This window comes from Drosophila kikkawai, chromosome 2R (genome assembly GCF_030179895.1).
Source record: "Drosophila kikkawai strain 14028-0561.14 chromosome 2R, DkikHiC1v2, whole genome shotgun sequence".
NCBI lineage: Eukaryota > Metazoa > Arthropoda > Insecta > Diptera > Drosophilidae > Drosophila > Drosophila kikkawai.
In genome coordinates this window covers 18617204-18639967 of record NC_091729.1, presented here as the reverse complement: position 1 = coordinate 18639967, position 22764 = coordinate 18617204, and the positions used below count along the sequence as shown (strand labels likewise).

At 44.0% G+C, this 22764-nt stretch overlaps 2 protein-coding genes across 3 annotated transcripts; both read left to right on the top strand.

Moving 5' to 3' along the window:
* Positions 1-4768: 4768 nt before the first annotated feature.
* LOC138928130 (uncharacterized) lies at positions 4769-7431 on the top strand. The gene is made up of 2 exons (XM_070284565.1): positions 4769-5209; positions 5261-7431. Exons 1-2 carry the CDS (start codon positions 4853-4855, stop codon positions 7304-7306), a joined length of 2403 nt encoding a protein of 800 aa, XP_070140666.1. The 5' UTR covers positions 4769-4852; the 3' UTR covers positions 7307-7431.
* An 8023-nt stretch (positions 7432-15454) lies between these two features.
* Positions 15455-21019, top strand: LOC108076799 (endoplasmic reticulum metallopeptidase 1). Of its 2 annotated transcripts, none has more exons than XM_017169824.3 (11): positions 15455-15759; positions 17810-18468; positions 18533-18893; positions 18956-19339; positions 19397-19577; positions 19646-19974; positions 20038-20137; positions 20206-20308; positions 20371-20563; positions 20620-20712; positions 20777-21019. In XM_017169824.3, exons 1-11 carry the CDS (start codon positions 15727-15729, stop codon positions 20942-20944), a joined length of 2604 nt encoding a protein of 867 aa, XP_017025313.1. In that variant the 5' UTR covers positions 15455-15726; the 3' UTR covers positions 20945-21019. The 2 variants fall into 2 exon arrangements, with proteins under 2 accessions (XP_017025313.1, XP_017025312.1); XM_017169823.3 differs by lacking the exon at positions 15455-15759 and adding an exon at positions 16851-17027.
* The last annotated feature ends 1745 nt before the right edge of the window (positions 21020-22764 follow it).

The following is a 22764-nucleotide window of genomic DNA, read 5'->3' as shown; positions in this document are numbered from 1 at the left end:
CAATGCCTTCCTCGTCTTACTTTATGCCTTCTATCAGCCCAGAGATGTGGCCTCGTAAATGTACAACGAAATTGTTTTATGCCTCAAACCAGCCAGGAGGAGCCATAGCACCTGAAGTACCATACTGCATGTGGTTCCTAGATGAAGATTCCTTGTGGCTTTAAGCTCCCCTAGCATTAATTTCAGGTTTTGAGGTGGGAATTTTCTTAATAAATAAAGGCTTTTGGTTTGTATCCTTAGGAATTTACAACATCTCAGAGTAAAATAATAAAAATAATACTTTTTTTTAAGGCTATATAGAAAGAGTACATTTAGGGGTTTGGTCTTGGTCTTTACCTGCAAACAAATCCAAAAGCACAGGGATATGGGATCGGCAGTCATGCAGACAAAGCTTTCCAACAAACTTAACCTGGAGTTGGTGGGGCTGGAGTAGCGGCTTGGCAGTGGCTGTTGATAGAGATTATTGGGTAATGGTTGGGCGGAACTATATGCCACGTCTGTCTCTGTTATAAGAAGAAAGTTGTTCCATGGTTAGAGCTGCACAGAGAGAGAGTAAGAGCGAGGGTGAGCATAAGCTAGGAGCGGTGAGCGAGTGCGGTAGCCACGGTAAGGATACAGAAGCTGGCAGCACACATTTAAATACTTCTAAAAATGCCTTTATTCTAGTGCGAGTGCTGCGAACCAAAAGCGAAACAAGGACCCGAACCCCGAACTCCGAGCCCTGAACCCTGAACCCTGAACCGAAGTTAACTCGGAGAGGAACAATGGCACCCACTCACATATGGCATATTCAATGCTCACGCTTGCGTGGCTGGGAGGAGAAGGAGGAGGCAGGGATGGATGTATCCGGAGATGGCAACGTCGACCAGCTCGTCGCCATTTGCCTCTCGCACCCGTGCTTGACATCAAACGCTTTTCACACTTAATTGGGCGTAAAATTAAATCAGAATTGATTAAAACACTTGAATGACAGCAGCAGTCGAAGCCTTGGCTACACGGTCCCAACTCCAAAGTCGACCGACCCAGCCGAAAACGTCTAAGCGTAAACAAACTTTTTGGTTTCCATTTTTCCAGCTGACGCATGGCACGTAGCTGCTCTCCCTCTCCCTTGCCCCTGCAAAGTTTTCGTCAGCAAAGTGTCCCCGTTCCCATCCTCAAAGGCGGACTAATTGCTGCCTAGAAACTCCCAGGACCTCTCCTTTTGCTTTAGCAAAGTTTATCAAATTCAATTTCCGGCCAAAGGAAGAGCAGAGTATGGGATTGGGCCACCCAAAGGCAGGGCATCAATTTTTCTGCATTACCGTTTAATGGGCCGTCAATTATGCGAGTCCTGCTCCCTTACACACTTATACATATTCAATCAGGCTTAATTCATGGCCATAAATCGTCGAATGGGTTCATTTCACCTGCATTCCATGACAGCTCTTCTCCATTCGATTCCTGTGCTCTGGCCAAGCGGCGAATCAATTCGATTTCCGGCCAAAAGGGGAGTGCCCTCGTATTGCAACTTCCCCTCGATAATTGCATTTTAACCAGGTTTTCCGACAGATACAGGGAGAGCGAGGCACAGACAAGGGCAATGGATAATACATCCCTACATGCAAATGCTTAACTTAATGGGAAACGAATGGCACCTGGGGGGGAAATGAAAAATTATTGGCATTAACCCCCGGGGAAGAGGAGCTTAAATTTAGCCGGTAAGAGATTACCCCAAAATTCATCAAATTTTAAGCGACTCCATCTGTCATGACGAGGACTTCAAACGGTCCTAACTCCGTTTGGGTGGTAAGTGGCTCCTCCTCCTAAATGGCGATGCGTAAACCGGGCTGTCATCCCCACTGAGGAGGTGACGGCAATCAAATCAATCAGACAGACCCACCAGAGAGGCCACCTGAGTAGAGCACGCAGAATCAAGTGAGTCCTCAATGGATGCTCAACCCCTTTATCCTGACACCGGATCTTACCGGGGCAGAGATGAAAGTGTGTGTGTGCAGCGGGCGAGACGGATTGCGGATGACAAGTTGCAGGTATATATATAGTCATTCAATGCCAAGCTGACAGGGTTGATTGCTGCTTGCGATGTCAAGCCTCAAGGTATAAATTATTTGCAAATAAAATGTACTCGAGGGCAGATTATTGCACTCCAACTAGCTAAAGGCTGGAGGTGACATCAAAAGTAATTAGACTAATTGAAAGTACATCGAAATCTCTGTTTTCAGCTCGACTGCAAGTGTAAAGAGAAGATTTCGGACACTAAGTGAAATTGCACCTCAAAGTTTGCTTATACTCTTAGGTCCACCCCTCCAAGAGACTCTTATTGGCCTTTGGATTAAGGAGTTAAGAGTGTTTATGGTTCAACAAAAGTAAATTACAATTTAAACTGGGTAAATGTTTTGAAACTCTGGCAAAGAGACAACTGGTCCAGCGCAATAACAATTGAAAAGTAACAACAGACGAGCGTCAACATTATTATAATTGTGTGTTTAATTAAGCTGTCGAGTAAATCCTCTTGAACACTCTAATTTGAATTGGCAGGCCAAAAAACAACAAAAGGCCCAAAGAGCCAGAGGGCCAAATATTTTTGTTCTAATCCTGTTGGCCGCGGCCAAATAGGCTTTATAAATTGGTAAGGGATGGAAAGCTACCCTCCAACCACCTCGACTGAAGCCAAGTTTCGGCCTGATGAACGGGGGATACTTGGTAAATAGTCCAATATTTGCCCATAACAGGCAGACCTCATATACAGAGGCTTGATATTAAAGTTTTTGCATGGCTCATGGCCAGAAAATATTCTCTTTCAAACCTTCTATTTGTTTGCCAAACTTGGCAGATGTCACCCGCAATCTGTGGGCACCACTATTGTCTGCCGTGCAGGATCTATGTAAAATATATACAGCGATATGGAGGTGGCTGTCATTGTCAAGGCAACCCTAATTAACTGAATGCCTGTTTCTCGAATCCAATGCATGAGGTCCTCTTTAATGGAGAAGCGAACTCCTCATCGCTTCTCATTAAAATTCATCAGCATATTGTCTGCGCCTCCGATTTTCATGCTGGTTTTTGTCCCTGATTCTGGTGCAGGCTTCTCCCTCCTCCGGCTTTCAACGGACGCTTTTTCAGTTGACGATTTAATTAAGTCTAATGGTAAAATGTTGTTACGCAATTAAGTCTCGGTGTCGTTGTTTTTGAAAATGCCCGTTTTTATTGGGGCCGACTCACGTGCTGACCCTGGGCCAAAAGGAGCCCTGGGTAAAAACCCATTTTGGCCCACATAATGTAAAGTGAATGCAAATCGAATTACAAATAACGAGACAGCAGCACCAAAGTTTCTCAAAACTGTTAACACCTGCCTTAAATGGGATTTGCTGCCATTTGATAGTTTGAATGAAAATCGATGGAGTCCCGTGAATTTAATTGCATTTAAGTCAACGAACATTTACTAATAGTATTGTTTAGCAAATTGTCAATTACGCAGAGCTTTAACTAAGTGATACCATTTGTTCTAGATACATTTTTTAGCAGTTAACATTCATACTTCAGATTCCCTTTAAAGGATACAATCCTGCAGTTTCGGTGGCTTAAGCTTGCGGTGCACTTAAAGGAGAAATGCGGTGTCAGGTGTAAGATACATACATATACATATTATAGCGAGCAGACACCCCTTTTTGGCGGTGGTTACCTGCATGCCGGGGAGCGAGCTTTTGTTCGAACAACAGATTAGCGCGTACTTACATGATGGGCGAGGCCATTGATGTGGTGGCCACTGTCTGCAGCAGCAGCTCCTGTGCCCGATCCTGCGGCTCGGACTTTGCCTGACTTTGAGACAGCGACCGCGGAATTATTCGACGATTCCTGGCAGTAGCTGGTGCACCTGCCGGCGCCTCTGTCTGCGTTGTGGGTGTGGCTTTGGGCGTGGGTGTTGGCAAGGGGCAGGGGAGAGGCCGGCGGGGTGGGTTGTTGTGGAAGTGAGGGGCCCGTTCTGTTGCGTAAACGGGCCAAAGCACTCCGTAGACCCTCCGTAGTGTCTTTGTCGGGCCCCTGTCCAAACGAAATGCATCCGCAGAGCAATCCCCCAGCCTCTCTCGAACCGCCTCCTCTGAGTGCCGTCCGCTCCTGAAGCAGTGCTCCAAGTGGCCAATCCAAATGCCAGTCAATTAACTCGAGGACAACACTTAACTTGAGCCAAGGACATTAGGCTTCCAGCCGCAGTGTTTGCAGTTTCCACCAATAGCCAAAAAGTTGACAAGCTTAAAAGTTGTCTTCGGTTTAGAGCCAATTGTTCTCACTCGATTGTGTTCAAGTTTAATTATTTTTAAATCGAATTTAAGTTGTCCCGTGGTATCCTAGCGATTCTGTAAAAAAAACAAAGGCAGTATTAGATAATTGAAAAAAATGTAATACTTCAATTTGATCTATGGAACTTATTATACTTAAGGCAGAGTTAAAAAAAATAAATAAATAAGTTTTTTTATACTTTTTATGCTATGTAATACATGAATTTGAGACTACGTAAAGTCTGGCATCTTCTGACCTTTTTATTAATAAACAAAAAAGTTTGAAAAATCCCATTAACACATATTCAGCAGTCCAATAGAATCTCCAGGGTATAAGTCAATTTTCCGTTTTCTTTTTTCGACTTCAGTTGAATTAATTTGCTTTAATTTCGCGCTTCACGTTGCCACCTTTCTAAATAAAATGACTGTACATAAATTAGTGTGGCTTTGGGCTTGTTTTGTTTTATTTTATTTTAAGAAGCCTTTGTGTAACCCATCAACCTATATCGAAGAAAATCAATTATCGTGCTGCAATTAACTATTCAATATCATTCCAGGTGGATTATTTTGTATTAGCGATGGAAGTTGATTCTGAACCAGTTGCCCAGAAGTCTGAACAGGCAGATGGAAAGGCAGATAAAATTGCAGATGGACAGGACGTTGGCCAGGGCGTTGATCAGGACTTTGGCCAGGACATTTGCCAGGACGGTTGCCAGGATGTGGGCCAGGACGTTGACCAAGACGATTCGCCTGATATCAATCTTCAGCAAGCTGACCAGAAGGTAGACCAATTCTTTCTTGACTGTCAGAAAGATTTCCAGAACGTTGGCCAGGACTTTAGCCACGACATTTGCCAGGACGGTTGTCAGGATGTGGGCCAGGTCGTTGACCAAGACGATTCACTTGATGTCAATCTTCAGCAAGCTGACCAGAAGGTAGACCAATTCTTTCTTGACTGTCAGAAAGATTTCCAGAACGTTTTCCAGGACGTTGGCCAGGTAGTTGGCCAGGACGTTGGCCAGGACGTTTGCCAGATCGTTTGCCAGGACGTTAACCAAGAGGATTCACTTGATGTCATTCTCCACTGCCAGGACGTAGGCCAGGGCGTTGATCAGGACGTTGGCCAGGACGTTTTCCAAGATGTTATCCAAGACGATTCACTTGATGTCATTCTCCAGGAAGCTAACCAGGAGTTTGACCAATTCCTTCTCCATTGCCAGAAAGATTTCCAGAACGTTTTCCAAGACGTTTGCCAGGACGTTGACCTGAACGTTTGCCAGAACGTTGACCAGGACGTTGATCAAGACGTTGATCAAGACATTGATCAAGACGTTGGCCAGGACGTTGATCAGGATTTTGACCAGGAAGATTCACTTGATGTCGTTCTCCAATGCCAGGACGTTGAGAAGGATCTTGACGAAATCATGCTCAACTGGCAAAACGTTGGCCAGGACGTTGATCAGGACGTTGATCAGGATGTTGACCAGGAAGATTCACTTGATGTCATTCTCCACTGCCAGGACGTTGACAAGGAGCTTGACCAAATCATGCTCAACTGCCAGAACGAGTTCCTGAAGGATGTCCAGGACGTTGCCCAGAGCGTTTGCCAGGACTTTGATCAGGACGTTGATCAGGACGTTGACCAGGACGTTGATCAGGACGTTAACCACGGCGATTTACTTAATATCACTCTCCATTGCATGCTCCGTATTAACCAGTTTATACAAGAGCGCTGCGATTACCAAAAGACCAATCCCGACTACGATTACGCGCTGTCGGAACTGAATATCATTTTCTTTCTGAATGATTGGATCCGTCAGCTTATTCTCGACTTAACGGATGGCGTCTTCAGAGAAGATGCTTTGCCCCTGCTCATGGAGATCGAAGAAGTTGCCGAAGGTAGTCCAAGGGACTTTTGTCTAATCAAGGGCCTTCAATGCAAATACACAGATTGGTGCAAGCGTATGAGCGCAATAGAATGGCCGACTACCCCGGATTCTCAACCTACGGGCGTCATGGAAAAATCTCCAAGAAAACGAAGCAGCTCCGAAGACGATTCTCATCCGATCAAAAAGCTGAGCATATCCGTGGTCCAGGGCCTTACGCCTAATGATGATAAGCTGGTTCCAGCCCCTGACAGCGCTGAGTCAGCTCCCAGCCAGTCATCACCCACCCAATCATCCATCATCGAAGACGATTCTCATCCGATCAAAAAGCTAAGCATATCCGTGGTCGCGGACCTTAAACCGAATGATGATAAGCTGGTTTCAGCCTCTGACAGTGCTGAGCCATCTCCCACTCAGTCATCACCGACATGCGATGAGTCCAGGGTTTCCTCGAGCATCGAGGTAAAAATCACCAAACAGGACCATAGGCGCGTAATGAGTTGGCTCCAGGGCTCGATTGGTCAAGTGATCGTCAGCAAGTTCCACCTTCAGATAAGCCGCTATGACATCCGTACCTTGTTCGGTGGCAACTGGGTGAACGACAACGTGATCAACTTTTACATGGAACTCCTGAACGAGCGGTCGAAAAAGAATGCCGGCAAGCTGCCCAGCGTTTATGCCATGAATACATTCTTCATGCCGAAACTGCTAAAACACGGATTCTGCACCGTGAGGCGTTGGACAAAAAAGGTCAACCTTTTTAGCAAGCAGATAATACCGGTGCCGGTGCACTTTAGTGGGCAGCCCAACCACTGGAGCATGGCTATTATCGACATGCGCCACAAGACGATCCGGTTCTACGACTCCATGGGCAAGAGAAATGATTCCGCACTGGAAGCCCTGAAAATGTATCTGCAGCAGGAATCGGTGGACAAACGTAAAGAGATTTTCGACACCAGTGACTTTAAGCTCGAAACCGCCAAAGATGTGCCACAGCAGTATAACGGCAACGACTGCGGCGTCTTCTGTTGCATGTTCGCCGAGTATATTACACGTGATGCTCCGCTTACCTTCACTCAAGCTCACATGGTCGCTATGCGAAAGAAGATGATTCTGGAGATTCTAGAGAGAAAGCTGCGGACTTAGTTACTTTTATTTCAACATAGCTAATTATGTAGAGCTGGTGACTTTTTATTTACAATTTTTTTATTTCAACTAATTATTACTTCTACTTCATTTGTTAATAAAAAGCAATCAAGAGTTGTATTCAATCCCAGTCACAAAAAAACACATGTCTGCCTGTGCAAAATCGCAAAACTCTTTAGAATCCTGTTAACAGGCAACGTATCTGTTGACAAAGCACCTGCAAAAAAGCCAATTAAATATGTATGACTGGGAAATAGTAGAGCACCGGTTGTAACAAAATATTAGACAGAGAAGCAAAACAATTGGCAGCTCCGAAATTGTACTCTTTTTCTGCCAGGCTCTTCGGGATCCATCCAATTTGCGCTTCGTCGGGTTACTGTAGGTAACAAAAGCCCGCCGAGGTTTGTTGATGTTGAGCCGGAGGTGGAAAAAGTGAAACATAATTTCGAGCACACAATTAAAAGCTAGGTCCTTTGGGTCCTCCGACCGTATTTCATATTCCGCCCCTCCAGGCGTCGCGTCGGCGCCCAAGCTTGGTCATTTTGCTGCTGCCATTTTCATGCTGTGCATGCAGAGCCCAAGGCTGTCAAGGGTGAGCATGTGTCACCCAGGAGTAGAGTAGGAAACTGCTTTGCCGGGGTCAACAGCAGAGCCAGGGAAAACAATGCGAAGTTTGAATGCCCTTGTAGGACAGGAATCGTATCCTTTCAAAACAAGGAATAAATAGAGAAGGAAAATCTATTAGTATTATTCCGGAAAAGCCATTACGGGCACTTTAAAATGCACACGAGCCACACAAACTGAGTTATTATGGCTTATAAACCATTCTGCCTGCAGGTGGGAGGAAAATTTAAACATATTTTTTCAGTTTCCACACAATTGAGGGATTTCGAGCATGGAAAATGAGTTTCCTTTTGCGCTCGGGTGCATATAGAATTTGTCGATACATCAAAAACACATTCACAAATCCTTTCATCGTCCTGGGGTTCAGCTTCTGAGAGATTTCCAGGGAAGAAGCTGGATTCAGTTTATTTGAAACATGAAACCAGACATGGGCAATAACGTAGCCAAATAAATGCAAGGAAGTCCTTGCACGTAAGTCTGCTCTCGTCCTCGAATGGTTGTCTCGTATAAACGAATAGCAAATAATAAATAACAGAGCAGCATTTAAAGACCCAAATTAAACTTTGAAAGGATGCCGTTAGTCATTCGAAACAAATGTAAATTTACCGAAATAATCAAAGAAAATTGCGCCCCGGGGGATTTGCGGTGCCTCAGCAGACATCATTGAAGCCTTTAAGCCGTCGGCTTACTCCTAAGTCCTTGAACTACAACTCTGGTTTGAGAGGCGGCCGGTCGGCGGCCGCCTCCGTCGCAGCCGCCCCAAGTAAACAGGTGTATGGTGTATGCAAATGACCAAAGTCATTAAAATGTTGCTTCTGATAATAATGATTTATGGCGACTGCGAAAGGCGAGACATCAGCCGAGAAAAGGAATGACAGACTCGAGATTCGGGACTCGGAACTCGGGTCTCGAGACTCGAGAGTCAGCAGGATATCCAAGGAAAGTCTGGGGATAGCCAACGAATGTTTTGGTCAACAAGGTGGCCAATAAACACGGCCATAAAAACACCGTTTTTCGTCTGCGAGTATGGGGGCAATGAACAAGAGAAACCATTGTAAACGAAATCATTTCCAGGGCTTTTTTCTGCTTAAAAACTTTTCTGCCATCTCATCATTCGGAGTGTGGTATATGGCAGTGAGTGTTGTTTATGTGTGTGTGTGTGCTTTTGGGCTCGTTTCGAAAGCAATTTAGTCGCCGGGGCTAGCAGCAATTATTTTCTCATATTACGTATACGCAACGCGTGCCCAATGCGCTGTTAGCAGATTTATTCTTCCATTATGAGGCAAACAATTTTCTATTACGCTGCTGACTTTTCGTATTAAAAGTCAAAGAATAGAAGCGCCAATGGGAAACGGGAACGCAGAAGCCAAAGCTGACACAAATTGTTCGCCAGCATTATTTACATAATTTTTATCAAAAAAAAAGAACAGAAAACTGTGGCATGAAATGACAACAGGATTCTCATTAAAAGCTAGGGGACTCTGCGGCAAATTAACTTTGCACCCGCTGCCACAGGGCGCACTGTGTGTTGGTGATGAGGACGTTTGGACTCCCAAGTGGTCATCGAATAAATTATGACGCGAGCGGGGGCGTAGGGAACACCAAATGTAGTCAAACATTTGCATTCATATTGAGTCCCTTATCTTTGGGGAAAAGTGCCAAGTGCCTTGGTGCTGTCGTTGAAGTAAAATCCGGCATATGTAAATACACGTTGTAATTGATTTCCTTTTTCGTTCGCACATCATCATCACATCACTCATACGCAACGTGGCCGCAGGCATCGCCGACAGGTAAATCACCATAACAATAATAATAATAATAATCATTATCATTATGGGCCACCAGTAATGATTCTTCACAGTTCCACAGATTTTCCCCGCTTTCCACTTCCCCGAGCATCGATTATTTTCGTTTGAATTTGATTGATGTCTGCTTCCTTCCGTCCGCTGATAAAGATTATGCCCGTGATGATATTACTAATTTGCACTGCAGAGAAACAATGGAACAAAGCATCGTTTTCCCGATACATCGATTTCAACGGTCCCGTCAGCTAATAAATCTCGTGGCAGGTGTTTTTGCAGGGAAGCAGGGAACCGGAGAACCCACGTAAAAATAAATGAATGCATAAATGAATCAGGGAATTAATCACTCTTGAGCGCGGCAATCGAATTCACATGCATTAATTAAAATTGAAGCACTTCAATTGCTGAATTTAAAAATTCAACTCGAATTCCATGAACAGGCAATTACTCAAATATTTTCGCCTGTGAACTTCGAAATAACATTAATTTGGAGCGTGTAATTAAATTTAGCAAGCTCATAAATTGTAATTATGGCGCTAAAAGGATTCCAATCACTTTTCCCACGGATAGTGAGGGAGCTCTGGCATTTTATTTAGTTCGAAACTCGGCTTTGATGTGGCTGTGGGCCCCGTAATAGCTACTTAATTAACTAGATATAGGGCAACTTTTGTCTGCTGCCCATTGCCACCGCCACCGCCTGGTGGGAAAGTAACTTTATTTGCTCGAAAAAGAGGGTCACAAGGCTCAAGGGATAACGACCACGACACTATTGACGAGCCGACGACTACAATGGCCCCCCTTCCTCCCTACACTCCCAAAGTCATAGTCCCACTCATTCAACATCAAAAACATTCGGGAAGGCGTGCCTTTGTTTGTACGATTTCCAGTTCAATGATTAGGCCAACATATCAGCAGCAGATACAGGCCGCTCATCGCCAATGCCCACACACTCAGAGGAGCAATCGATACAGGAATGAAAGTCGAAAAGGATATGAAGCTCCCCTTGAGCCTCTTCATTAAAGCGGCTCAGGGTTCGTGAATAAATTCGGAAATTCGGAAATTCGCAACTGAATTCAACGCCAACTTTCGCATAAATTTCGGTATTAGGATGCTTTATCTGCTGAAAACAATTTTCACTGCCTAAGCCGGAAAAATAAGCTGAGCGCCGGCCCGATTGAATGGACCTGTCAATCAAAGCGGTTGCCCAACATCATTATCTCCAGCCCAGTGATGAGTCCTCTTTTTCGGAGGCCGGACCAAAAAGTCCCGGCTTAACCTTTTTCGTCAAGGCTCGCCACTCAATCGGTCAGAAGGTCACCTGGACAACAGATTCGATTATCCTGGCCGGAGAGCAGGTGCTTAAGGATACAGTGTCTCTCTGTGGGTGCTTTCGGTGCCTTTTAATGACAATCTCCCTGTTGGTTAACCGCAAATCCAGAGAGAATATTAACTGTTTAAATGCAGTTTTGAAATATATACCCAAGAATATATATTTTAAGAAAGATAAACTTAGTTTAACATTAATTGTTTAATAGAGAAAACGCTTCAAAAAGAAGATAAGAAATTAAGTGCAATTGTCAGAAATTTTTTCCCAGTGAAACAGCCATCCCCCGAGGGTTTTTTGAATACAGTGAGGGGTTGCCTTTTGCTGTTGCATTCCCAATGAAATCAAATTGCCTTTGCGGGGAGTGTCTCTCGTCTGCATCGTCGGTGGCCAAGTCAAAAAGTCATTGGCCGGGACAACCATCCAGCTATTACTGCACTGTAAGAGGAGCATGAATAAGTCACTGTCTGCAGGGGGAAGAAGGGTGCCATTTCCATTTGACAGTGCCGCCGCTGGCATTGTGTTTGCGCAGAGCAACTTTCGACATTGAGTTATAAGTGCTTCTGCTTGGCTGTTGGCTTAATCAAGCATGAAATAGTTCAATCGTTGCGGTATAGATAGATGTATGGGAAGTATGATTAGGTTATTGACTTGCCTCGCCCCCAAAGGGCTCTAGCGAAAGGGCACTGCTCTAAAAATCACTTAAGTTACAGCTTAAACACCTAAAGACAGGGCGTGAGTTTTAATTTGGGGATTACGCGACGAAATCGTAATTATTTCACTTTAATTAATGAAACAGCAGCACAGCTGCAGGCAAAACACAAACACAGATGGGGCGTTGGGCGGAAAAGCGCGATTTGCATATAGACACAACAAGGAGGGGAGTGCAGTGAAATCTCGAGAAGGACTCTAAATCGTTTTCGCCCATGAATACTATTGGCCTGCTTAAATCGCTATCACCGTCGTCCTTCGCCCTAATTAACGTTATGCAAACTGGCTCTGACACCGGTATTTGCGGCAAGGATAACACCAAAGAAAATTCCAAAGCCATAACATCTGGCATCCAATTAGGCTAATCCAGTTAGCTCCTATGACACAAATTTTGAAGCAATTATCGTGACAAGTGAACTGGAGCTACACACATGCCTAACCAGACACAACAAGGGCAACAACAACAACAACAACTGATTGATGCTGTCACCTGTGAGCAGGAGGTGAAAAGAGGCTGAAAACCGGGATGGCTACATCCTCATCCTGGGCCTGCGGTGTCTGCTCATAAATCACAAACGAATCAGCGAATGCTTCAAATGACTTCATTAAAAAGCGTAACGCACGCATCCAGGGAAGCGAAGGAAACTAGGGAGAGTGCCAAGTGCACTTAGAAAAATGTCACCAAAATGGACTATGGTTTTTGATTTCGTTGGAGAGTTATGGAGTCCTTTGGTAAAGAAATCTTTTGGTTAAAAAAGAGATAAAACATATCAAAAGAGAGACAGTAAAAATTATTACTAAGAAAAAATATATATGAAAGAATACAGCAAAATCAAGTTTATATTGTTCAAATTATCCCCAGTGTAATAAAAAAAAAATAATAGGAGCTTCGTCAGCAGGCGCTCAGTCAAGTGTATATAAGGATAAAGGAAGAATGGGGGGCCTGGGAGATATCCCAAACAAGGGAACTGGGGAGGACGACAAGATAGACCCACTCTTGCTATCCATTATCGAAAGCCGCCTGCGGGCTCATCCCCTGAGCCTCCGCTCCGATTCGCTATTAGCAAGGACTCGAATTCGATGAAATCCCGTCTCCTTTGTTTCCTAAAAACACCAGCAGATGGGAAACTTTCCCAAGATCTCCGCCCCCAAGGCCCTGAACTTTTCCCGTGACATTTTCCACAGTTGTAAGCAACTGTCGTCGGCGGCAACAATCCGTTTTTCACAACAGCACCGTGAGTGGTAGTGACTTCCCGGGAAATCTATTCAAATTATAGCTAAGCAAGCCCTAATTGGAGCCAAAATGTTTGAGTAGTGTCCGAGAAACAATCAATGGCGACATCGACGGCGATGAGGAGGCCAAATTGAAAGCCAAGGCAATCGGAACTAAAAAACAAACTAAGCCCGACACGAATCTGGCAATTGTGGAAATCCTTTTTGTTTTAAAGAAATCTCTCCTTTAGCCAACTAACTACTTGGAACTTTAACTGGAAAAGTTTTCTGGGTTTTGCCAGTTTTTGTTTTGTTTCTTTTCTCTTTTCCTTTGTTTTCCTTTATTATTCACCTCATGTTCCACTTCCTTGCGTGCCTGCGTCCTTTGTCCCCGCCACATCCTGCCACTGATTTGCCGCTATTGTGTCATTGTCCAAAATTTTATTATGACCCACAAAAGTAAACGGAAAGCGGAAAACAAAAAAATATATATATATATCTAAGGAGGGACTCAAACTCGACTGTGTGTTTCGAGCCTTATTGGCGCATAAAAGAATTTCCTTACGCCACCTAATGGGGGGCTAATGATAATCGGCTTGGTCAACGACCTGTTAGCCCCGCGAATTAAGCGCTTTTAAGAGGCAACTCCGGCTTCTGTCCGACCGTTACGATGCGATACGATCCAAATGGAAATCAATAAACCAAAACTACCATGTGGAAAGCAATTTGAAAGTTTTAAAATTGACAAATTTCGTTGCGGCAAAGTTGTAACCATGGGTTGTTCCCCAAACTTTTGATAACAACTTTTAATTGATTGGCAATAAATACGGCCAGCTCAACTTCTAGCCGAAACAGAATTGGGGCACCGTAATCGCACACAAAAAAAGAAGCAGCCAGGACGACACACGTATTTTCCTAGGAATTATCCTAATACGCCACTTGATCAAATAGACTTTTTGGCCAAGAATATATTCACGAAATTGCACTGATTTGTATGCGCTTCTTTTTTAATTCAATGTTTTCAAAGTCGGGCCCCAAAATTAAATACGCGCCGCCATTAAGTATGCAAACATTTCACGTGCTGCTCCTCCAACGGGAATGGGAACGGTAAGGGGAACTGGGAACAAGGGCCACGCCGCCGTACTCACTTATTCCGTATGCTCCGCAGGATATGGCGCGTACTGCCAGTGCTGAATACGATTTGCATTCGCTGTTGGGTTTATTAAAAATTATATAATTTTATTTTTAGCTAGGCAAACGGAAACAGGCCGAGAGATAGACGCACGGACACACGCGAATAGCACACACATAGACATAGGACGGGCGGCCCCTACTTCTACGCCGAGCACATTTTTTTGTACATTTGTTGTTCCTGCTGGTGCCGTTAGGACTTTTCTGGTTAGCTTATCCTTCCAGCGAGCACGACCAAAAGCTACGAATGTTGAAACGCGACTGAGGCTTCAGCAGTGGTAGCAGCCGTCGCTCGGCCCCCAAAGTGAGTGAGAGAGAGAGCGAGTGGCCCCAAAATGAACTGGCAAAAAGAAGAGGCAAACAGGGTGGGGGGCAGATAAGGGACCGAGAAGGCACGAGGACGCGCGAATTCGTGTAGAAAGCGAAGCGGGAAAGGCAGCTGACACATATTTGGCTTTGTTTTGGTTTCGGCCCCACTTAGCCGGCTTGTCCCCCGCTCGCTCGCTCTGGCGCCTGCGCGAAGGGAGTACGAGTACTCTCTGGGACTCTCGCTATCTTACTCACTCCATTTGCCACAAACTAGGCATAAATATGGGCCAAAATCGTAGTTTAAACTGCTGGCCAGTGCTTTCGTGACTCTGATTATTGGAACCTCTCCCGCATTTTCCCCATATTCGCGGCCGTACGTTCATTCTATCGATTTCCTTTTGACCAATATTCCGGTGAACACTTTGTTTACGAATAGGACATCAATGAATAAGTGAGTGAGTGGGTGAATGAATGCACGCGGCACGAGAGTAAATGGCACACGAACACACAGCCTACATCCTTCGCTAGCGGTGTCTCGCTCCCCCATTTAGGTTGAATGACACTGGCCTAAGCTCCTGCGCCCGCTCCCTCTGCCGCTGGGAGCCATTATTGCATTTCCGTTTTGCGGCACATGTTTCGCACGTTGTCCTCAATTCCTAACGGGATGTGCCTTTCTCTGTGTGTGTGTTTGTCTGCATGTTAGCACGTCATCGTTTTCTAATGCACATGCAGGCGAGAAAGAGATGGAGGAAGCGCCCGCAGGGCTCATAACTGTAAATGAGCAGAATTAACGGCCCTAGCGTCAGTTTCCTTTCTTCTTCTTTTGTCTCACTTTCCACCACTTTTGTCTGTCAGTGTAACGTTATTTTTCAATTACCGCCCTAAAAGTATGCAATTAGCGACAAGGTAATTGTTCGGTTGCGATACGTATCGATATTTGTTGTATTTTAAAAATCGCACACAATCACACATACACACATAGCAGAAATAGGTAAACACACAAAAACAAAGCGCCGGCAAAAAGTGTAAATAATAAAAATTAAAAGCACCTGTCAACAAAACGTTGACCACACCGAATTATTCAGTTTGGGCGCTACGCTTTGTAGAAATTCACTATTAAAGCGCGGCTCGGCGAACTTTGTTCCGCAGTCAACATCTGGGATTCACAGCAGCCGCACCAACAACAACGACGAAGCAAGAAGAGTCGCAACCAGGAACGGGAAGAAGAGGAAAATCAGCGTTTCGGAATGAGCAGCGATGCGGAGGAGAAAAGAGCCAAGGTAACACTATAGAGATAGAGATACATCGATCTTAAAAATAACATTGATGAAATATAAATTAAATTTTATGATCAAATTTTAATATTACTTAAATTAAAAATTTTTAAATAAAGCATAAACATATATTAAAAGTTTTTAAAAGATTTTTATAGCGAAGAAAAAGACCACAAAAACCTCTGAAATATTTGCTGTTGGTGGAAAAATAAAATAAATTTATTTAACTATATAAAATAGCATGTATAAAAAATATCTTTTAATAGATATGTAACTCACCTAATGTAAAAAACGGGTTGCTATAGATAAGTAATGATTGATTCTTGACAAGTAACGACAACCGAAATGAACACTCAATCATTACACCCCGTTTAGTACGAAAAATACGCGGTGGGAATCATAAGTCTATCTTTGAGATACAAGCTTAGTTGCCCGGCTATCTAATGCTTGTATTAGTATTAATTTAACACACTTCATTTATTACGAGAATAACTAGAATAATTTGAACACCCTTAGAAGTAAATAATATTACTTTAAGTTAACTTAAAGTACGTTACATTTTTTGATTTTTAAACCCCTTGTAATCCCAAATTAAAAATCCATATTTTAAATATAATAATTAGAAAAAAAGAAAGAGCAATTCCCAAGATCTATTCCAAATCTTATTTAAAGTAGAGTGCAAAAATATATATTGAGATACAATTTTAGTCGGGCATTGGTGATCTAATTCACAAGTACACAGTCACATTCACACCTCATTCATAGAGTAAAAAATACGGTCAGTACCGCTTGAGTTTTATCTTTGTGATAAAAGTTCTAATTAATTGATCCATTGAGTTAGTCAAGTTCAGAATTATGTTTATTCCAAGCGGAAGTTAGGTGTATAGGCATTTCCATCGGTTACCTGTTAATGAATACGCCACCCTTAACCCCTTTCGTCGCTCCAGCCGGCAATAGTTATCCGATTTGTGAGACCCGCCGCCGGCATTAGATAAGATACGCGGTAGAGTGAGTGGGTCGACGAGTGGAATTTGAGACCGGCGCAATGTGTGTGGCGGCTCTTTGGGAGAACAGGTGCTGCCGGGCGATCAGTCGAGCGTTGGACGCCATCGCGATCGGTTGTGCCTGCAGATCCCGACCAGAAACCGGAGTAACCGTAGAGCGTAAACATGAGTGGCAGCGAGAAGAACGTGCGGCGGCGCGTCATCACTCCCACCAGCGATCCCACTAACGCGGATCCGTTGCTGCGGCCCCGCGGATCTCAGCAGTATGAGGTAAGCGCCCAGTTCGGATCCTTGATAAGATTGCCCCTCACCTGGGTCCTAATCTGGCGCGATCGGAGCAACTCAACATGCACATTACCCATGGCCGAGTTCCTCAAGTATCGATTATTTTTCTTCGTTATTTTTTTTTGGCGGCCTGAGTGCAGCACAGCGCTTATCTTGGGAGCGAGTCGTTAATTAACGCACCGCGGATACCCTTGAGATAGCCAGCCGTTCCCATTTCGCCCTAGTTGCACGCCCTGTTTATCAAACCGTCTGGGCTTAGTTTGGGGGAGCACAAGGAGCCCAACTATCCCAATTCGACTTTCGGTGGCAACAGTCTGCGACTTGCCAATGCCAGTTTGACCAGAGATAAGATAACCGCTGATGGATTAAATCCAACACTCTGCTCGATACACACAGTCGATTCCAATTGAGAAACTGACTCATGTCTAGTGGCAGGCGTGCTGGGTCTATCCAGTTCTGGCTAAAACCCATTATGCCCGAATGGAATCTGAAATTTAGGGGGTTTTATGCATGTTCTAGATAGCGATACCTTGGGTATCTATACATCTGTTTTTTACTGATACTTCAGATACATTTTTTTCTGGTATTCTATATTTATTTTATATGTTTAAAGAAGGCTTTTTATAAAACTGATAAACTCAAAATAAAAATTAAACTGAAGAAAGAAATTATAAGCTTTCCTATTTCCTTATATGTTATATTTAAGATTTTTTATTACAATTATTATAACTATAAAAAGTTCTCATTACAATCCATCTCCCTTCTAGGCCCAACCCAATGGCTGTGAGCGCGCCTTCGTCCAGGGTAGCAAGATTAAGTGGTTTTGGGCTCCCGCCTTCTTCGGCTTCTGGCTTCTGCTGTACGTGGCCATCTCTATTCCCGCCTGCAATCGCCTGCCCCGCCCACTGACCATCCAGGATGAGGCCAAGCACCCGGACCAATTTATTGCAGAACGGGCTGAAAACAATCTGCACGCGCTGGTGGACATCGGACCGCGAGTGGTGGGCAGCAGGCAGAATGAGATGGCAGCCCTGAAGTTACTGTCCCAAAAAATGCAAAAGATTCGATCAGGAACAGCCAACGATATCGAGGTGGATGTGCAAGTGGCTTCTGGTAGTTATGTGCACTGGTCCATGGTCAACATGTACCAGAGCATTCAGAATATTGTTGTCAAGATCAGCCCCAAGGGAACCAATAGCACAACTTACCTGCTGGTGAACAGTCACTACGATTCCGTGCCGGCGGGACCAGGTGCTGGCGATGATGGCTCCATGGTGGCCACTATGATGGAGGTTCTGCGTGTGCTGGCCAAGTCGGACAAGCCGCTGAAGAACCCTGTCGTGTTCCTGTTCAATGGAGCTGAGGAGAATCCCCTGCAGGCCTCCCATGCCTTCATTACCCAGCACAAGTGGGCCAAGTATTGCAAGTAAGACTTCTAATTCCTCCTGGATTGAACCTCTTGTAAGCCATGTTTTTTATTTCCTCTCCAGAGCTCTTATCAACCTGGATTCCTGCGGCAATGGCGGTCGGGAGATCCTGTTCCAATCGGGTCCCAATCATCCCTGGCTTATGAAGAACTACCGACGCGCCATCAAGCATCCGTATGCCTCTACCATGGGCGAGGAGCTCTTCCAGAATAATTTCATTCCCTCGGACACTGACTTCCGCATCTTCCGAGATCACGGATCCGTGCCCGGCTTGGATATGGCCTACACTTATAATGGCTACGTTTATCACACGCGTCACGACAAAGCAGACATCTTCCCCAGGGGAAGTCTTCAGCACACTGGCGACAATCTGCTGGCCCTGGTTCGGGAGATCGCCAACTCACCCGAGCTGGAAGACTCTTCGGTAAGATGGAACCCTAACCCTGAGCGAACCTAACTAAACTAATCTGGTGATTAATGCTTTAGAAATATGCCGAGGGTCACACTATCTACTTCGATGTCATGGGCTGGTTCCTGGTCTTCTACACCGAAACTGAGGGCGTTATCCTAAACGTGATCGTGGCTCTGGCATCCCTGGGCATCTGTGGCTTTGCCTTCAAGCTGATGTCTGTCAGCTCGGGAATTAAGCTGGATAAGATCCTCAAGCGAGTCCTGCACACTTTCTTTGTGCACCTTCTATCCGTGGTCGTTGGAGCTGTATTGCCCGTCCTCCTGGGTCTGTTTATGGATGCGGTTCACCTGCCGTTGTCCTGGTTTACGAACTCCTGGCTCATCTTGGGCCTGTACTTTACCACCTTCTTCTTTGGCTTGGCCATAGTGCCGGCCATGTACTTCCACTGGACCAAGCATGTGAGTATTGTGGGATTTTATTGTAAGATCATTTCTTTAATTCGTTTGCTTTCACAGGATAAGCTGCCCATTGGTCAGCGCGTGCAGATTCTGCTGCACTGCCATTGCCTGCTTTTGGCCCTTCTTACCTTGATCTTTACCATCTGCGGAGTACGCTCTGTCTTCGTTCTGATGCTTAGTTGCCTGTTCTATACAATGGGCTTGATTATCAATATTGCCACCAAGCTGCACAGCAAAGGTGGGTTATTTATTAATATAATTTTTTTTTTATTTTTTATTCCTACATTTATTGTTTATATTTTGCAGATGTGGCCTGGGTCATTCCGCATATTGTCTGCATTGTGCCGCCTTTCGTGTTCTTTGCCTACTTCTCGCATGGATTCTTTACCACCTTTATTCCCATGTTTGGACGCTTTGGCGAGAATCTTAATCCGGATCTGGCAGTGGCTGTGTTCAGTGTTGCTGTGGGCTTCCTCACCTGCGGCTTTATTGTGCCCGTTCTGCAGCTGTTTAACAAATCAAAGACCATTATCACTGCTCTGCTGGGTGTGACTTTATTGTGCTTTATTATTGCCATGACACCCATAGGATTCCCCTATCGCCCGGCCACCAATGTCCAGCGATTTGCTGTGCTGGTAGGGTTGACTTTATCAATTTATCAAAAACGCACCTGACATATTTTCCTCATTTCTTATTAGCACACGAAACGCACCTTCCACGATGCCGAAAACCATATCCGCCGCCAGGAATCGGGCTACTTCATCATGCCCCAGGACCGACGCACTTATACTGTCAAGAGTAAGTTAATCAGACTGTTTAAGATGAGTATTCAGTAGCTATTAATGCAATTTGTATATATTTTTTAGATGCAGTAATTAACATGACGCTGGCCCAACGAATTGGCGCTGACTGCGAAAAGGAAATCAATTGTGGTTTGCCGCTTTACAATCAGCGTTGGCACAAGACCAGGTGAGTTAAGCCTTAGCTTTACATGCCTTCAGTTCATAAACTTCTTCTTGTCACCCCAACAGAAAGAACAGTCTCTGGATACCCGCCTCAGAGCCAGTTCTTGGCGAAGATTTACCCACCGTAATTGTGCTATCAAAGAAACCTTTGACAGCCACCAAAATCCGCTACGAGATGCAGTTGAGCGGTCCCAATCACATGGCCTTGTTTATTAAGCCCTTAAATGGAGCCAGCGTGAAGGATTGGTCATTCCACAAAGTAAGATTTTAAAGATCAATTTAAAAGCTCTTTCTTATATTTCCTTATATTTCTAGGCTCCCCTACGTCTCAACTTTGAGACACCATACTTTGTGTACTTCTCGTGGGGCGTCAATGGAGATCCCCTTAAATTCTGGCTAGAGCTGGAGGTAAATTTATGCAAGCTAACCCGCTAAGGAGTCCCTTCTAATCGATCTACTACTATTTTAACAGAAACCCAATGGAAATTGGAATTCATCTACTGTGGAGCTGGGTCTAGGTGGCCATTGGACCCATCACAAGGACATGTTGACGCCAGACTTTAAAAAGTTCCTGGACAGTTTCCCCGCATATGTGGACGCCACGCCCTGGCCGGCTTCCTTTGAGAGCAGGATCTACTAGGTTAAGAAAAATGTCTAGAATTTGTATGTGTTTAAGTAAAGTAAAAGCTGAAATGTTGAGCCATTTTAAGTGGAATTTTTCGCGGTGAACTTTGTTTTTGAGATATGATGAGGTTTCAATGATTGATTTGCGTCACTTATGTGTACTCAACTCTATTGGCCCCCATTCATTTATCAGTAATGAATTATAATTAATCTCAAAAGCTATGCGGGGAATATCAAAGTGCTTTGACTGCCAACTTAAAAGTAATTCTTTCATATTCTACACATAATAAAAAAGAAATTTTTGGCAATTAAAAGATTTATACAGTTAACATTTATAAATCTTAAAACTTATAGAAATTCGCTTCTTTGGTAATCACGTCAACCTAGTACGGCTTTGAGTTACAGGTTAGCCTTAAAAAATATTTATTTTATTCTACTTGATTAAAAAAATACAAAAAATGGAAGCCTTTTTGGGTATTAAGGGAAAAGACTTTGTCATGCTGGCATCGGCGACCATGAATGCTCATCAGGGAATGCTGCAGCAACAGTGTAATTATATAACTTTATTTTTTAAATATAAAAAAATTATTTCCACGTTAACTAATCAGGTATATTGCATCCACTGAACAAACACTCTATGTTGACGGTCCTGGGAGTGGCGGACGGCAACTCGCTTAAATTCAAGAAAAAAATCCTCCTAAACCTGGAAATGTTCGAGATATACAATGGCCATAGGTTGTCCCTCCAGGCAGCGGTGCACTTCTCCTACAAAAATCTTTTGAGGTTTAAGCGGCGTCAGCCCAATAATCAGATAACGATACTGATTGGCGGATTTGACCCCATTCGTGGTCCAGAGTTGCATTGCATTGATTATAATGGCACGGTGGCTGCCATACCATACGGCGTACGTGGCTCGCATCCCGAATTCTGTCATGTTCTCCTCCAGGACCTCTACAAGGCGAATCTTGATCAGGAATCTGCCTATAATGCCCTCCGAAGCTGTGTTGATAAGATCAAGAAAAAATATGTTATTAATTCGTTTAATTTCGAGGTGTTTGTAATCAAAAAAGAAGGCACCGAAAGAGTCACTGAGGTGCATTTTCCAAATGTGACGAAAGTCGCAGAAATAATTAATATTTCAATCTTTATAGACTTTTTATATGTTGAAACCTTTCATTTTTGCCAAGGGACAAAAATGGTTTAAGTTTGAATTATTAAATATTAAACTTTACTTAAAGTAAAATGTCGTTTTCAGTGTGACATTTTACATTTGGTTTCTTGACAAAAAAGTCATAATTCTTCTAAGCACTGTGTACGATTACTTTCGGTTCATCTATAGTAGATTTCTGGATTATCGGATTTCGTATTAATTGGAATTTTATGGCTGCGACGGAGCTTTATCAGCAGGGGGCTTATAATTTATAGTGCAGCAGCGATGGGCATCGCAAAAAAGTACAAGTACAAAAAACCACACGGAGAATTCCCCAACAGAGAGTGAAATGGCAGCGGGTGCCCATTCACCTGATGTGTGGTGCAGACTGATTCAACGGGAGATTGGCAGATTTTAATAACTTAATATGTGCAAATTCTTGAGGAACGCTTATCAGCATGAGTGGTCAAACAATGCCGATGGTTATCTCTGAAGTGGATTCACTTAAATGAACGTGGGAGCCAGCTTTATTTACTTGCCAAAAGATCTTTGTTGTGGTAAATCATATATACCTTTGTTTATATAGGACATCCTGTTGTGATGCCAGACAACCTAATTTAGGATTGAACAACATGGAAATAGAAATTTATAAAGTGCCAGACATTTTTTCCAATCTCAACTGAAAA